Here is a 17,223-nt window from a genome sequence, read left to right as displayed (position 1 = left end):
ACTCTGGATGTAAAACAATAATGTGTTCAGTACACAGTACTTATCATTAAAGGGTCCTTCCTCTCCTTGTTCTTTTTAAGGCCAGTAGCTTTATATAAGTGAGAAAGGTGATGTTTTATTAAGGAGGAGAGAGTGAGGCTGCTGTTCCTACTAAGAATTTGTTTTTTGTTTTGTTTGTTTATTCTGTTGCAAAGGAACAACAATTCTAAACGCTTAGGTTGCCATTATGTTTGTAATAAGAGAAAGAAAGTTACACAGAACAAGGCTATCACCTGCATTTAAAGGGTCAGTGCTAGAATCAATCTGGTGGGAGAGCCCTCTTAAATGTGGCAGCAAATGCAGCCACACCACTTTTCTCTGGCCTGTATCCAGCTGACTGTAATGCTTAGTTAGACCCACTGTCCCTGCCAAGGGCAGAAACCAGTCAGTGCAGCTCAGTCATAGACTCTTTTCAGCAAGTCTTAGGGTCTTGCCAAGGGCATAGGACCGACTTCTACCTGTACCACACATGACAAGATCTCACACCTTTCAAGTCAGCCTCAAGGGCCTAGCATAGACAGCAAAAGGCAGCTGGTCTCCCCATCTCCCATCGCCTTGCCAGCAGCAGCAGCAGCAGCAGAGGAAGGTCATGCAAGTTTACTGACCACCATACATTCCCTGGGTCAGCACTCACACCAGGTGAGAACTCTGCTTCTCAAAATCTTTGACCAGCTTAGAAAGACTTCTGCCCATAAGTCAGAAGGGAAAGTGAGAACTATGCAGACTGGCAGCCCATGCCTGTTCTAAGGTCACTGCTAGCTGTCTCTACAGACACACAGGACTTCCTGTCTTGGGCCTGCAAACCAGAGTTGCTCCGTGCAGAGTGTGGTAAAGCCAGTGTTTTCAGGCACATGGTAACCCTTATGCAAACACGCAAAAATTCTTTCAGTTCTAGAAATGTGTGCCAGACACACGTGTCTCCCTCAGAGATGGAGTGCACATTTACTGGACATAGGACACGCCAGGGTCACACAAGACTTTCACTAACAGAAGTGCCCAGAAAGCACTTAAACCAGGATCCAAGTGAACTTCGCCGAAAGGGAAGTATGGTGGGCGACACAAGAACTCAGCTGGGCTATTTTGCATTTAAAAAGGTTTTTTTTTTAAAAAAAAAAAAAAAAGATCACTTGAAGACAAAAATTCCTAGTGAGAAAAGAATTTGTATCAGCAAGAATTAACTAACTAAAGAACACTACACAGGAGACAAGATGGGGCTGCCACACTGCCCTCCCTGTGTTACAGAGCTCTTTCTCTTAATGACTACATTCCCATTTCTGTCCAATCCATCCAATCCAAATTTATTGAGCTCAAACTGGACAGGGATATGGGAGAGTCAAGGATGAGCCCCCAAATCCACTGGGTATGAATCCAATTTAGGCTTATTTGCAAACAATAACCTGGAGCCAAGGAACACCTGCAGAGAGATGAAGGCAACCCCCAGACCTGGATCAACTCAGAACTGTGGGTGAGCTGCTTCTGGGAACAAAACATCCAGAGCTCAGGGAGCTCAGTGTTGCCTACCTACATTATACCACAGTTAGGGAGGGAGTTTGAAAACAAGGAGCTAGGTGCCACAAAGTCAATTTAGGGCAGAAACCACCACAGAGAGACTATCTTTCACTTTGCATACTCCAAGAGAGGAATATCAGAACCTTGCCACTGCCTCCATAGTTCACATATGGAATTTCAAAATTGAAAATACCTTCTTTGCTGTTGATACAAAGCTGTAGAAAATTCAAATATTACAGACACACAATAGAGTAAAAGTATCACTTACTTCCCCTCCAGCCCCCAGCGATAAACATCAAAGGCTTCTCACCTCCTAATAAGAGACAGCATGAGTTCTCTGTGGAGTAGGTTAGGGACAGCCTAGAGGCAGGAGAACTACAGCACTGCTGGTCTCTTCACTCCTTGTCATCCTGTTCCTTCCCCACTGCTAATCACTGAGGAGACACTCTCCATTCGTTCACACGCTGTGATACAGACACAGGAGGATACCATATGCCTGCTTAGTGCTTTTGAACTTTTACATTTTAATTTTTTCATTTTATTTTATGTGTGTTTTGCCTGCATGTATGTATGTACACTATGTGAAAGTTCACACTGCATGCCTGGCACTGGTGGAGTTCAAAAGAGGGCACTGGACACTCTGGAAATGGAGTTCAATAGTTACGAACCACCATGTGGGTGCTGCTTTACAAACGTTGGGCACCACCAATATGAAAACCTTAAACTTGTGCTTTGTTCTGGTTTCGCAGTGCTGTGAACTGAACCTTCAGGGATGCTAGGCAAGGGCTGTTCCATCCTAGCCCCTGAAATCTGAAACTTTGAGTACCAACACGCTGCTCAAATAGCTGAACAGTGTGGCACCTTTTTGATTTCAGATTTTCTTATTCTGGAGATAACTGGTAAAGTCTATACAAATATTTCCCAAACCTGGGAAACTCCTGAATCTTCTGGTTCTGAGTATTTTGAATAATGGAGACTCAACTTGTTTATCTTGTTAACTCAGAAATAGAATTATAATATGTTAAGTGTTTTGCAGGCTACCTTTTCCACTGAGTGTTAAGTTATACTCCACTTCTTTCTCGATAATTGCTTATAATTTCATCAAAAGCTACACACACACACACTTTTTAAAGATTAATTAATTTATTTTATGTGCATTGGTGTTTGTCCTGTATGTGTGTTTGTGTGAGTGTTAGATACCCTGGATATCTGATAGGTATATATCTGTTCTGTTTGTCATCTGCCTATGAACCTTGTTTCTGATGTCTTTCTCAGTGGGACCTATATGAATTTTGGTCCCTGCATCACGCTTATGAAGTCCTTCTCTAACTTAAAATCAGAAACAAGCAAACAAGCAAGCAAGCAAACAAACAAACAAACAAAAACATTGTTTAAATCTCTGTTCTCTCACGCTCATGGCAAGAATGATTTATCTGTAAGTTAGCAAAACCCAAACTGTTCACTTGAGGAAAGGCAGTCTGAGGAGACAGTGGCATTCAAACAACCGTGAACGTTTCTCATCGGCATAAAAATGAGACACAGAATGTTACTGCATGAATGCCACAGTACAGTGCCCCTCAGTACACATGGCAGACTGGCTTCAGGACGCCTCCCCTTCCCCTAAGACACCAGAACCCAGCATTACAATGACTACTGCCTCCCTACGCATCCATGGGGAATGTACCAATACCAACATCTGCAGAGGCTTCAGTTCTGTATTAAACAGTATAACATTTGCATAAACTCCTGCCAACCACTAGATTCAAGCATCTCTACTCAACTATGGAATTCAGTATGTATGACATGAGCTACGTAATCATCGTTTACTGTAACATGTAGAGGTAATGCCATGGAAAAGCATGTTCAATACATACACAACTGTCCTCTCTCTCACCCACCTCTCCCATCCCTTTTTAGTGCTTCTGGGATCATACCCACAACCTTAGGCACACTAGGCAAGTGCTCCACAGCTGAGCTACATCTCCAAACCCATACACAATTTTTCTTTCATTAAATATTTTCTTATGTTTGTGCATGTATGTGTATGTGTGAGCACAAAAGTCATGTCTGTGAGTGCAGGCACATGCATGCCACAACATCCACGTGGATGTCAGAGGACAACCTTGGGTGTCAGTCCTTGCCTTCCACCTTGTTCTATTTTTATTTCAAACTTTTTATACTTGTTTATTGTATGTGGGTATGTTTGTGAGGTCAGAGAAAGACGTTCGGAAGTCAATTCTCTCCTTCTACCATGTGGAACCCAGGGATCAAACTCCTATCATCAATCTTGGTTGCAAGAGCCTTTACCCACTAAGCCATCTTGCTAGCTCTGTCCACCATGTAGACAAGGTCTCTTGTTCACTGCCGTGTACTCCAGGCTAGCTGGCCCATTAAGCTTGTAGGGATTCTGTTGCCCCCACCTCCTCACTCACTGTAAGTGAACTGGACTACAGATGCAAAGATGCACACTACTGCACCAGGATTTACTTGGGTTCTGGGATTCCAACTGAGATCCTCATGCATTCTGTATAATCTCCACAGGGTCCTCTTTCCAAATTTTTTCAATGGAGGGTTGGCTGACTCTGGATACAAAACCTATGGTTACAGAGTACTGGCTGTACTACATTACTTTCACTTTAGTTTCCCACTGAAGAAAAACAAAGGAGCCAATTATGGTGGCATACACTTGCAATCCCAGCATTCAGGAGGGTGATGGAGGAAGAGTATGAGTTCAAGTCCAGCGTGGGATACATAGCAAAACACTGTCTCAAATGAACAAAACAAAACTCATAAATGTGGTCATGCTACTACTCTTTCCTTCCTTACTTAAGATAAAGTGCCAATAACTACCAGCCCTGGAAGTTTTGATACCAGAAGCAGAAAAAGCTAATACCCACTTACAATACTCATAGTTCATCTAGTCTGTTCAGAGGACAAAGCCAGAGCAAAGAGATGGATGAACACTTCACCCTCAGGAAACACAATATGAATGAGTGCCTGTGAGAATACACACATGCTCAGTTTGGGGTATGATGGTGAAGACCTTTGACCCCAGTACTCAGGAGGCGGAGGCAGAAGCAGGCAGAACTGAGTTCAAGGCCAGCCTGGCCTATATAGTGAGTTCCACAACAGCCTTTCCAGGACAGGCTGGGCTACAATACAGAGCTCGTCTCAAAAAATAACAAAACAGCAAAATACAAATGCTCAGTTCGCCAGTCACAAGACCATTGTCAACTTCCTTATTATGAAGCTAATCAACTGGAGAAGGATGCTGGTAACTAGTATCCAACAACAACAAAACATCCTTGCTGTGGATAATGCTCTTGTACACTGTAAAGATTTGTCACTCAAATTGGTTTAATAAAATGCTGATTGGCCAGTAGCCAGGCAGGAAGTGTAGTCGGGGCAAGCAGACTAGGAGAATGCTGGGAAGAGGAAGGGCAGAGTCAGGAGTCGCTAGCCAGATGCAGAGGAAGCAAGATGAGAATGCCAAACTGAGAAAAGGTGCCAAGCCACGAGGCTAAACATAGATAAGAATTATGGGTTAATTTAAGTATAAGAGCTAGTCAATAATAAGCCTGAGCTATCGGCCCAAAAGTTAGAATTAATATAAGCTTCTGTGTGGTAATTTGGAAAGTGGCTGCTGGGTATTTGGGAGTTGTTGGTGGAACAGAAACTTTTGCCTACACATCTTTATCCTGCTATAAATAGAGAGTGCTACAGGTCTGCTGCCCAAAACATAATCCTAACCCCTTCTCCTTTGCTGCTCTATCTAAGGTAGCAATGAAGCATGGACCTGGTCAAGGGAATACAAGAAAAGGCTGCTGCAAGGAATTCTGGGGAAGCTTTTAGTCAAAACAAGAGCCCACAGATATGGTTGGCACCATTCTTTCCTCCTCTTTGTCTCAAGTAGATGTTTGGTGACTAAAGCTGGCATCCATCTTTGGATCACAAGGATCAGGAGAGACCAAGATGCTCTAGCATCACTGGTACTGGGAAGAACCCAGACTGATTTGTTCTGCAATCAGTCCCTACGCTTCTTAGACATCCAGTATCAAATAATTCTGTTGCACTCATTCTCAATACTTTTTTGGGGGTTTGGTTTGAGATGGGGGTCTCATTATATGGGACAGACTGGCCTTGAATTTTTGATCTTCCTGGCCTGGCTTTTCAAGTGCTGTGATTATGGGTATTTGCCATGCCTGGCTTTTCAAATAATTTGTAAGTGTAGCATGTAATACATCATCAAAAAGGTAAGTATAGCTAAGATTCTGAGAAACAAAGGACCTCTGGGGTACTAGATAATATAAGAAAAATCCAGAGCTAGAGATTCAGCTCAGTTAGTATGGTAGTTACCTAACACGCATGAAACCTTGGGTTCAATCTCCAGCACCGAACAAAAAATGCACAGTAGCCCATACCTATAATCTCAGCACTTAGGAAGTGGAGGCAGGAGGATCTAAAGTTCAACGTCATCCTCTGCCATATAGCAAGTTTGAGGTCAGTGTGTGATGCATAAGAGCTTAGAAAGAAAAGAAAGGGAAAGGAAGAAATGAAGAGCAAGGAGGAAGGAGGGGAGGCAGGCAGGTGGGGAAGGAGGAGGGAGGATGGAGGAAGGAGGGGGGAGGGAGGAAGGGAAAGAGAGAGGGAAAGAAAAGAGAGTTCCCAACTAAGGAGTGGAAAACTGGACTCTAAATGGTTCCACAGTAATGTATTCAAAAGGATTCATTACTATTCATTTGCTGCCTGAGCTAATAATATAACCCCAAGCTGGTACAGTGGTACATCCCTGTAATCCTAGTATTCAGGAGGTAGAGGCAGGATAATTTTAAGTTAACGGCTAGCCTGGGCTACTCATAGGAAACCTGATTCCAAAATAACACCTAGCTTTCTTAATAATACATTTTTCCATGTTATTCAGACAGGACAACAAAAACACAATTTACTTTTCAATTTTTGAGACATGGTCTCATGTAACTCAGGCTGGCTTCTGACTCACTATGTAGCTGAGAATGGCCTTGAATAGTTTTGTTTTTTTTTAAAGATTTGTTATTTTACTTTTGTGCGTGTGTGCGTGCAGATATACAGATCTGAGTGCAGATGCCCTTAGAGGCCAGAGGGATCAGAACCACTGGAGCTAGAGTTAGCATTAGGGATGGTTGTGAGCCACCTGATGCAGGTGCTAGGAACCGCCTGCAAGAGTAGTATGTGATCTAAACTGCTGAGCCATCTCTCCAGTCCTCTCCTTAAAAAAAAAAATATTACTATTTTTATTTGTGCATGTGTGTATATTTATGTACATAGATGCCCATGGAGGTCAGAAAAGGACACGGGATCCCCTGGAACTAGAATTACAGGCAGTTGGAGAGCCATCCAACCTGGTGCTAGGAACCAAGTTGAGGCTCTCTGCAAGAAGAATAAACACACTTAACCACTAAGTCATCACTCCAGACCTCACCATGAATTTTTTAAGCCATTATTTTGATTTTATGTGTACAAGTGTTTTGTCTGCATGTATGTGCACCACATACGTGCTTGTGTCCACAGAAGCAGTAAGAGGGTGTCAAATTCCCTGGAAATGGAGTAACAAACAGTTGTCAGCCACCATGTGGGTACTGGGAATCTAACTGGGTCCTCTAAAGCACTGAGTCATCTCTAGCCCTAAATTCTTCCTTTTTTTTTTTTTTTTTTTAAGACTTGTTTTCATTTTGAAAAACTGTGTGTGTGTGTGTGTGTGTGTGTGTGTGTGTGCTGTGTGTAGGTATGGGCATGTGAATGCAGGTGCCTGAAGAGGCTGGACGAGGTGGATCTCCTTGAGCGGGAATTGAACTCCAGTCCTCTGGAAGAGCAGTACATACTTCCAACCACTGAGCATCTCTTCACTGGTTCCCCACCCCACTGAATTCTTGATCCTCCACCACCACCTCTGAAGCTCTGGGATTAGAGGTGTGAATAACAACGCTCAGCTTTTACTTTGGAACTTTCAAATAACTAGATCCAAAAACCACTAAAAAGGCAACCATAACTAGGCAGCCACTTCCAAAGCACTTGAGAAAAATGTGGTCATAAAACAGATACAAGTGTATGTAGGATTATCCACAAGCTGCCTTATATTCAAACAAATAAAATAAAAAACAGGCAACTATGTTTGCCTATATCCATAGATCTGTTTTCACAGGCAAGAAGCAGTGATCTGATGAGGTTTGGTAGCAAGTCTAAAAGCTAAATGTGACTTGAGAGATATCTGGCAAAGCCAGGCCAACCTACAATTAACCAGTGACTTCATTTGGCAAATGTTTACACTAAAAAGATTACCAGAGCATTATTTGTGATAAAATAATGTGTCTACTAGTCAGTCAATGGCTAAATGATATAAAATATTATAAACATTTGAATTTTAAAAATTATTTTAATGACAACAAAATGCTCACAGGCCAGGCAGTGCTGGTGCACGCCTTTAATCCCAGTACTTGAGAGGCAGAGGCAGGCAAACTTTATGAGTTTGAGGCCAGTCTGGTCTACAGAATAAGTTCCAGAACAGCAGGGATACGCAGAGAAACCCTGTCTTGGAAAACAATAACAACAACAAAACAAAAACCAAAAACCAAAACCAAAACAAACAAACAAAAAAAGAAAAAACAATTCCAGAGCAAGTACAAGGAAGGTAATAGATAAGCTTTGAAAGGCCCAGCATGGTGGAGGCCAGCCTGGTCTATAGAAAGTTAAAAGCCAGCCAGGGTATGTAGTGAGACCCCTTACCTAAAAACAAACCACCAAACCAAAAAGTGCCAATAAATAAGGAAATAAAGAATGTCGGGGTCATAATAAACAGATACACGTCAGCATGGAGGAGCTTCCGCCAACCTATACAGTTTTAATATCAAAATAAATGATTCATTGAGTAAGACAGGAAAGCAGGAGTCCATGTTTCTATAAATGAATCACTCAATGGTAAATAAATACAAGGAAGGGGAATCTCTTCATTAGAATAGAATGCAGATTAATAAAGAGAAGAGATAATTCATCCTCCTCTTCCTCCCCTTTCTTCAACAGGAACTCATTATGTAGCCCTGGCTAGTCTAGAACTTGCTATGTAGACCAGGCTAGCCTTGAAATTACAGAGATACACTTGCTTCTGCCTTCCAAATGCTGGAAGTAAAGATGCATGCCATCATACACAGCAGAAGAAATTATTCTTAAAAACAAAACAAAACAAACTAGCTGTGTGTGATGGCAAAGACCTGTAATCCCCTCACTTGGGTGAATAAGGCAGAAGGATGAGTTTGTCTTAAGTTTCAAGCCAGTCTAGACTATACAGAATTCTAGTCTGGCCTGAGCTAAGAATCTCAAGAAATCAAAAAATAAAATAAAGCAAGGCATTATAGAACATGTCTTTAATCCCAGCACTTGGGAAGCAGAGGCAGGCAGATCTCTGAGTTCTAGGCCAGCCTGGGCTACATAGTGAGACCCTGCCTTAGAACAAATAATACAGTGCTATCTCTGAATAACAATGAGCATCCACACTTCCCCTCTGTATCCTATCACTACAGCTTCATGAACACCTACTTCTTTTATTAAAAAAAAAAAAAAAAAAAAAAAGCCTGCAATTCCAACAGCAGCTTCAGCAAACACAACAGAAGCTATACCTCCCCCCTCATGAATGCTGCATAGAGAGCACACGTACCAGGCGCACACACAGAGCAATGACTCTGCCATGGAGAGGAGCTCAGATGACCCAGGCAAATGGACTAATACTGAGACAAAACAAAAACTCTAAGTGGCAGTGTTGAGATTTACGGAAATTTTGATTTGACTTTATAGTAATCATGGGAGTAAACATGTGACAAGGACCTTGTTTCAATGCCAATGACTGATAAGAAACAGGAGGGTAATAGGCTGCAGAACTTGTCAATACCAAGCTCTCATGAGACATAAAAGTAATCTACTGCTCACCTGGCATCATCATTCATTGCAGTGTGGTCAATAGGTGCCATGAAACTCAGGAGTTTGCTAAGGACATGAAACCTAAATAAAGCAAGAAAACAACAGAAGCAACATTAGCAATCATTAACTCAGCAAAGAAAACATTCTACCAATTGAACCCCATGAATGATCCCATGGACTTGGATTCAGGGTAGAGTAGGAGAAAGTTCACAGGCACTTGCAACTCTATTCTCTCTTTTCCCCTTAATCAACAGGAAACAATCTGGTAACAGAACAGTGAAAATGACAGTTCAACATAGACACATTTAGATCACAGCCAAGTAAGTGGGGAAAAGATACATTTATGCCTTTGAGCATGCATAAATCTTTAAACATCATTCCAGATAAACTCCAACATGGACCCAACTACCTTAGCTTCTCTTCTATATGCATCTTAGTTTTTAGTGCCCTTAAAGTCATCTACTAGCAAGAGGACTGGCAAGAGAACAGGCCATGCCAACACCGTCACTCACTGGTGCTGGGTCCCCAAGCCAGGAAAGACTCCCACAACTCTACCATCTCCACAGGAACTCTGCTGGGTCTTTCACAGTCTCACCTTCAGCTGAGGGAGCACAGCTAAGTTCTGAACAACTCTGAGGTCAATTTTTAGTTTGAGATGTCATGAAATTTAAGTTACTATGCCTGTACTTCCTGCCAATATATAAAAGGTATTTCTGTGTGCAGACCTTTGAAACTTCCAGGTAAAATGAACTAAATATACCACTTAATACAAATCAAATTACACCAGAGAATTCTACGATGTACCCTTTTTTATTCTTCCTGTTAGAAAAGACTTGGATGACTTTTTACATAACCAAAAACATAGACATATACATAAAACTTCTAGCCGGGCGGTGGTGGCGCACGCCTTTAATCCCAGCACTCGGGAGGCAGAGGCCGGCGGATCTCTGTGAGTTCGAGGCCAGCCTGGGCTACAGAGTGAGTTCCAGGAAAGGCGCAAAGCTACACTGAGAAACCCTGTCTCGAAAAACCAAAAAAAAAAAAAAAAAAAAAAAAACTTCTATTTGAGCAAAACATTTACAAACAAAAATCCAATGAATATTCTCATGCATAATTATTTCAGGTTTAGGAACATTTTACAGATATCAAATAATTCCCTATTGAATCACTCATATCTAAATCTCCCAGATTTTATTCCTTTTCCAACAAATGAGTTTTAAAAAAATAACAGCATTTCTTTCAATCCAAGAGTAACAGAAAAAATACCTACCTACATGCACAAACTCAGTTTGAAAAAGAGACTGTAATGCAGTTATGCCCCACGTACCATGCTTTGGTTAGTGATGGCTACACAGTCAAAGGCATACACTACACAGCCTTTGTGTCACAGGCTATAACACGTAGCTTTGTGTAATGTGTAAGTAGGTCACCTAACAGGTAACCAACAAATGACTGCACTTAATATTCTGCATTGTCTTCACACCTTCAGAGTGCTCCTGTGACTATATAATTTATTTAATGTTATACCAAAAGACATCTATATACTTTCTTTCCTTTATAAACATTTTATACAATTAAAAGTTTTTGTTTGTTTATGACAGAATTCATATTGCAGCTCAAGCTGGTCTCAAACTTGAAAACATTCCTTTTGTCCTGGTTTCCAGGGTGCTGGGATTTTAAGTGTGAACCACCACACCTGACTAAAAAAGGGCTTTGTTTTTCTTTCCGAGTTTTAGTGATGCTGGGATTGAGTCCAGGGCCTTGTACACACTAAAAAGAATTTGAGATCATGAGGATATTTGTTTCCCCTCAGAGTTTTTCTTTTCTTTTTGGTACAGGTCTCATTATGTAGCTGTAACTGGCCTGGAACTCACTTACGTAGACCAGGTCGGCCTACAACTCCCAGAGACCATTCTGGCTCTGCTCGGATTTTTTCTGCCCATTGGTATCTGTTTGTGGGCCTTATCTGAAAAATGCATCACTATATGAAGCTAGGTGGTGCCACAAGGGGTAAAGTGCTTGGTGTGAAAAACAGAGGATCTGAGTTGGGATCTCCAGAACCCACTTAAAAGCCAGGCACAGTGATGCACCTGGAACCACAGTGCTGGGGCAGTGCGGTAACAAGAGGATCCTGGAAGCTTGATGACCAGCTAGCCTAGTCAAGACAGCAAACTCAAGTTTGTAGAGAACAACAGGGAAAGCAACTGATGTCAGTTGCCGGCCTCCACAGATGAATACACACACACAATTTTTTTAAAAAACCTGAAATAAAATATTTGCTGTGGTGTTTGCCCAATGGTGATTTTCTACTTCTTTGGTTCTCTCTACATTTACTTTTAACCAGAATTATGCATGACTTTGGACAGCATATTAACTGGTATCCTAAAGGCTTTTATGAAACAAACTAGACAGTAAGAATTGCATTCAGGAGGCAGAGGCAGGTGGATCTCTGTGTCTGAGGCCAGCCTGGACACTGAGAGGTCCAGGTCAGTCAGGGATACATAGTGAAACCCTGTCTAGAGAAAGGGAAGGAGGGGGAAGGGAGGTACGGGGGGAGGAACAAAGGGAGAAACAGCTTTTCTAATATTGAAAGCCCCTTGGCTTCTGCTTCTAGTCTTACACAGAAGCCAAGAGATCCTTGAGCAGCCAGGTAGTGGTGACGCACGCCTTTTATCTCAGCATCTGGGAGGCAGAGACACATGGATCTCTGAGTTTGAGGTCAGCCTGGTCTACAGAGTGAGTTCCAGTACAGTCAGGGCTATACAGAGAAACTGTCTTGAAAAAACCCAGAGAGAGAGAGAGAGGCAGAGAGAAAGACAGATCAACCCTTGGGTAGAGAAAGAGACGACAAGGGAGAAGACCTCTGTGACTTCTGGCACACCAGACACTTCTGCTTCACAGTAAACACTCCAGTGTCCACTGTGCTGTCTTTGTCTCTCCTCCTCGGCATTCTTTATGAACTCCTCTCCCTCTGTTAATCTCATATATGCTGGTATTTCTTGGGGTACTATTTTTCTCATTATAGACTTGTCATGTTACACAGTTTTGGGGAAATGCAATTAAATTGCTTCTAAACTACCAAGTAATAAATATCTACATCCTTCTCAATTAAAAATGTCTCTAAAAAAATTAGAACTACCTTCAGGAGGCAGAGGCAGGAGGATCTCTCAGTTTGTGGCCAGCCTGGTCTAGAGTGAATTCCAGGACAGCCAGAGCTACACAGAGAAACCCTGTCTTGATAAAAAAGACCTTTCAAGGTTGTAGTAAATTCAACATACTCTAAACAGAATCTATTTTCTCTCTCAACAACAAAAACCAAAACAAAACAGATTTTCTCCTTGTAGCATATACTTTACCTGTTCTCTTTGGAGTGTTGGAGGCCATTCTATCCTCCTCACAATCTTCCCATGAAGTCACTGTGAAATACTAAGTCTTCACCTGAATTCCTGTTTCAGTCTACCATCTCTTTCATCTAGCCCTTGCTCTCATACATTTCTAGTCCATTTCCTAGTTCACAAACCCCTAGAATTGTCTTTTTAAAACACAAGTGTAACGACAATATTCCTCTGCATGGAATCTTTAAATGCCTTACTGCAGTCTACAGAATAAAGCCCAAATTGCTAGCGTGGCTGTGATCTAGCATTCACCTAAACACCAAGTCTCACTGCCTGCCACTCATTGTTCACTTTAAGCCTGAAATTCCCAAGATGGCCCCCAACTGTCTCAAACAGGTAAATATTTGTACAAATACTACTTTTTTTTTTTTTCTTTCAACTGGTCTAACTAGTCTCTCATGGTTCCATGTGGATGTGACATCTTGCAGTCTTCCTGTGTAGAGTGCATGCCTCAATGCTGGGCCAAGATGAAATACTGCAGCACCAATAACAAGGTATCACCCTCTGCAAGGCCTGTCTACTTATCCAGACTTGCATTTAGTCTTGTTTTACTTAAAGCATGTCTATTGAATGGGTGTTGTCAGAATAAGATTTTAATGTCTCTGAATATTTTGGCAGGTGGGGATTTCAACCACCAACAAGTTATATGACTGCAGTGACACATACCTCTAATTAACAGTTTAATGAAATTAATTTCATAAATTAATAAAAGAACTTTTATTAAAAACAAACCCCTGATCTGTGGAAATGACTTCCCAAGGAAGCATAAACACAGAGTTTGGTTACTTACTACCCATGTAAATGCTGAGCAGGTATAGATGATTACTGTCTATAATCCTGTGTTAAAAAGGCAAGCTCCCATAGCAAACTGGTTAGTTAGACTAGCTCTGGTGAGAAACCCTGGCTCAATATAAACGATAGAGAGCAACTGAGGAAGACACCCAATGTCAACCTCGGGCCTCCACACACATGTGCTCATACACATACAGCCCCCTACACAATAGTCTACGGTTTTCTTTCAACCTGATAAATAAAAATCCTGATCAACATCTTTTGATCTGATCAATAGCTTCATGCTCTAAGTCAGTTACCATAATAGAAGAGTGCTTGCTTTCCAATATCAATCTTGACTTTTCCTTTTGGTCTAAGGACCGAAAGAAGAGCCCATGAATTCTCAGCAAGCACACTACTAGTGAGCGCTACTTCCAGCTCCAGATTTTTTAATCTATGCTTTGTTTACAGTCACAGCCAATCCTCATTTCTTCATAAACATTGTAGTATTATCATCATTTTATCCAAGACATTTTCTGACTGACTACTATCTACAAGGCACTACAGTTGGTAGTGAGGTTGGAACTATCTAAAAGGATAAAGTAACACCACTCTTGACCACAAAGGGCACATACAGCTTTTGGCTCTAACAATTTAAAAACGCACAGTAATACAATAGTGTAGAAATTTTTCCTTTCTCCCCCTCTCCTTTCTCACTTTCTAGGAAGCAGGGTCTCTCAATGTGTAGCCCAGGCTGGCCTCAAGCTTTGGTCTTCCTGCTTTAGCCTCCTCAGTGCTGAGCTTACAGGTTACATCATCGCAGCTGGTCTCTCTCAATTCTTTGGAAGATCACACATTTATTTCCAAGAGAAACACCACTAGATAAACTTTTGTCAAGTTTGTTTTCTCTCTGTCTCAACAGGGTTTTGCTAGTAGCCCAGGCTGGCTTCCAAATTACAATACTCCAACTGCACATCCTGAGTGCTGAAGTTACAGGCATGCATTGTCTGAAGACATTTAAAAGTGAGACAGATCCATATTTGTCTAAAGGAAATCTAATAAAAGAGAGGCTCTCTAGTGATGTAGGATCAGCTATCTGTCTAAAACCACATATATATGTATTATATATATGTAATATATATAATATAATACAACAAGCTAAAGATGCTTTTGGTATGTACCTGAACTCTCGGCAGATTCTCTGACACTGAGGTTTTGTCAGATGACATTACCCCACTCTGGCCCCAGGATACAAACCTAAAAGTCTACCAATATCAGTTCCTACTCTCTTGCTCTGTTTGTTATCTGTATCTTTCTTTTTAAAAAGTATATTTCTGGCCGGGTGGTGGTGGCGCATGCCTTTAATCCTAGCACTTGGGAGGCAGAGGCAGGCGGATCTCTGTGAGTTCGAGGCCAGCCTGGGCTACAGAGTGAGTTCCAGGAAAGGCACAAAGCTACACAGAGAAACCCTGTCTCGAAAAAACCAAATATATATTTCTATTATTTATTTATTTGTTTGTGTATTATTTATTTATGTCCATCTATATGAGGTTAGAGGGGCATCAGATCCTCTGGAGCTGCCTGATATTGGGGCTGGGAATCAAACTTGTCTTGAATAAGAACTGTGTGTTCTCTTAACCACTGAACCATCTCTCCAGCTCTGTCTGTACCTTCCTTGGACTCATTATTAGCTCAGAGTAGAGCTAATACATCAAAAATACTTTTGTTTTTCCATAAAAATCATATTCCTCATCTCATGTAAGTGAACTGCTAACATTTCCGAAGTCTTTCACTTTTGTCTTTTTAAAGCTAAAATAATCATCTTCCCTTTGTTTTCTAATTATTTCTTTCAGGGAAACACTAACTATATTTTATACATCCATTGACAACAATAGAACAAACATTCACTAAACTGTATTTCCCTTTTAGAGTAAAAAAACAGGGTCATAAAAACATTTGCACATCATTTTGTTATTTTCATCATACATGAGAACAGAATTGTGAGCAATGGGTGTGGCAGCAAATGCCAGAATATTAACATTCAAGAGGCTCAGGCAGGAGGACTTTTAGTTCAAGATCAACCTGTCTCAAAAAAACAAAATCAGAACTAAAATGGTCAGGAGAAAGAAAGACAGGACAATCAAAATGAAAGAGAAGCCACAGAGCACACTTCGTTCTTTTGCTTCCCACCAACTTACCGAAGTTTCCTTCCTTTGCTGGCTTTTCTATCTACCTTCTTTCGGATCTTGCTTCGTAGTTTCTGGATTGCAAGCCACTGCCTGGGAAATTCACAAGCCATGTTATGCATCATCACCCTCAGAAACAGTTATGAATATTGACAAATTGGAATTTTTCTCACTAACAACCCTGCAAAAAAGAAATCACCAACCTACATCAAATTCCTCAAGATAGTCTTGGGCCAAAGTGACTAATCAATTGGAGAGGATTTGTGCAATGATAAGAACAAATGGCAACTGGGAAATGCTACAGCAAATCTGGTTAACAATGCTCCTCAGTATCTGGAGTTGCTCTGACAAGCACTCAATCTGCCAGTCTGTAGGAAAGCCCATAGAGCGTAAGCCACTTGGGTTTCCTCTAATGTTTTGGCTTGTACATAGTCTCTTGATACTGCAAATGCTGGTTGGTCTGAAAGCATCAATTCATTCTTATTTATATTCTCATCACCCTCCTCACTCCTTTGGTTTCTTGAGTGAGACAGAGCCTCTCTATGCAGCCCTGGCTCTCCTCGAATTTGCCTCTAGCTTCCAACTGCTGAGGTTAAAGACAGGCACCACCATGCTTGGCTCAATTCTCTAATTCTTATTTCCTTTTTCTAATGCTCAGTACTTTTGCTTCTCCTTTCTAATTAAAAAATTTACACATATTTATTTATCTAGGTGTGTGTGCGCTCACGTGTGCATGCCCACACATACTAGAACACATGTAGAGAGGTCAGGGGACAACTCATGGGCATCTCCTTCCACTCTGTGGATTCTGGGAACCAAACCAGGTCATCTGCAAGAGCAGTAACTCCGATCATCAGACTTGGCAGCAAGTGCCTTTACTTACTGAGTCATTTTACCAATTTTCCTAATGTTTTAAAGAATTATTTTATGTGCATTAATGTTTTGCCTGCATGTATGTATGTATGTGGACCACGTGAGTACCCTGTGCCCATGGAGGTCAGAAGAGGGTGTCCCTGGAACTGCAGTTACAGATGGATGTGAGCCACCACGTGGGTGCTGAGAATCAAACCCTGTTCACAAGCAAGAACTACCAGTGCTCTTAACTGCTAATTCAATTGGCCAGCCCCTCCCTTCTAAATTTTAATAATTATCCACTAGGCTTATAGTTGTTTAATTTGTATTATATATAATATTTACATTCTATCTATAATATTTAAGTACATATTAATAAAAGGTAAAGGCTCTTCTTCCCCTCCCTCAATATAATCTCTTTTATTTTTACTTTTTAAGACAGGTAGACTAGGCTGACCTCAAACTCACAAAGATCCGCATGCATCTGTCTCCTGGGTACTGGGATTAAAGGTGTGTGCCACCACCTG

The 17,223-nt window shown here is 41.3% G+C and overlaps 1 protein-coding gene across 1 annotated transcript in view; it reads right to left on the bottom strand.

Annotated features, from left to right (window-relative positions):
* Aatf (apoptosis antagonizing transcription factor) overlaps positions 1-17,223 on the bottom strand; it is a 115,901-nt gene that overhangs the window by 20,169 nt on the left and 78,509 nt on the right. The window contains exons 10-11 of the mRNA XM_052756844.1: positions 15,857-15,937; positions 9,502-9,573 (exon numbers count right to left, since the gene is read on the bottom strand). Of these exons, the coding sequence (XP_052612804.1) occupies positions 9,502-9,573; positions 15,857-15,937 (153 nt within the window). The remainder of the gene's footprint in view (positions 1-9,501; positions 9,574-15,856; positions 15,938-17,223) is intronic.

This window comes from Peromyscus californicus, unplaced genomic scaffold, assembly GCF_007827085.1.
Source record: "Peromyscus californicus insignis strain IS unplaced genomic scaffold, ASM782708v3 Scaffold_3__1_contigs__length_106647218, whole genome shotgun sequence".
NCBI lineage: Eukaryota > Metazoa > Chordata > Mammalia > Rodentia > Cricetidae > Peromyscus > Peromyscus californicus.
This window is presented reverse-complemented; position numbering and strand designations above follow the sequence as displayed.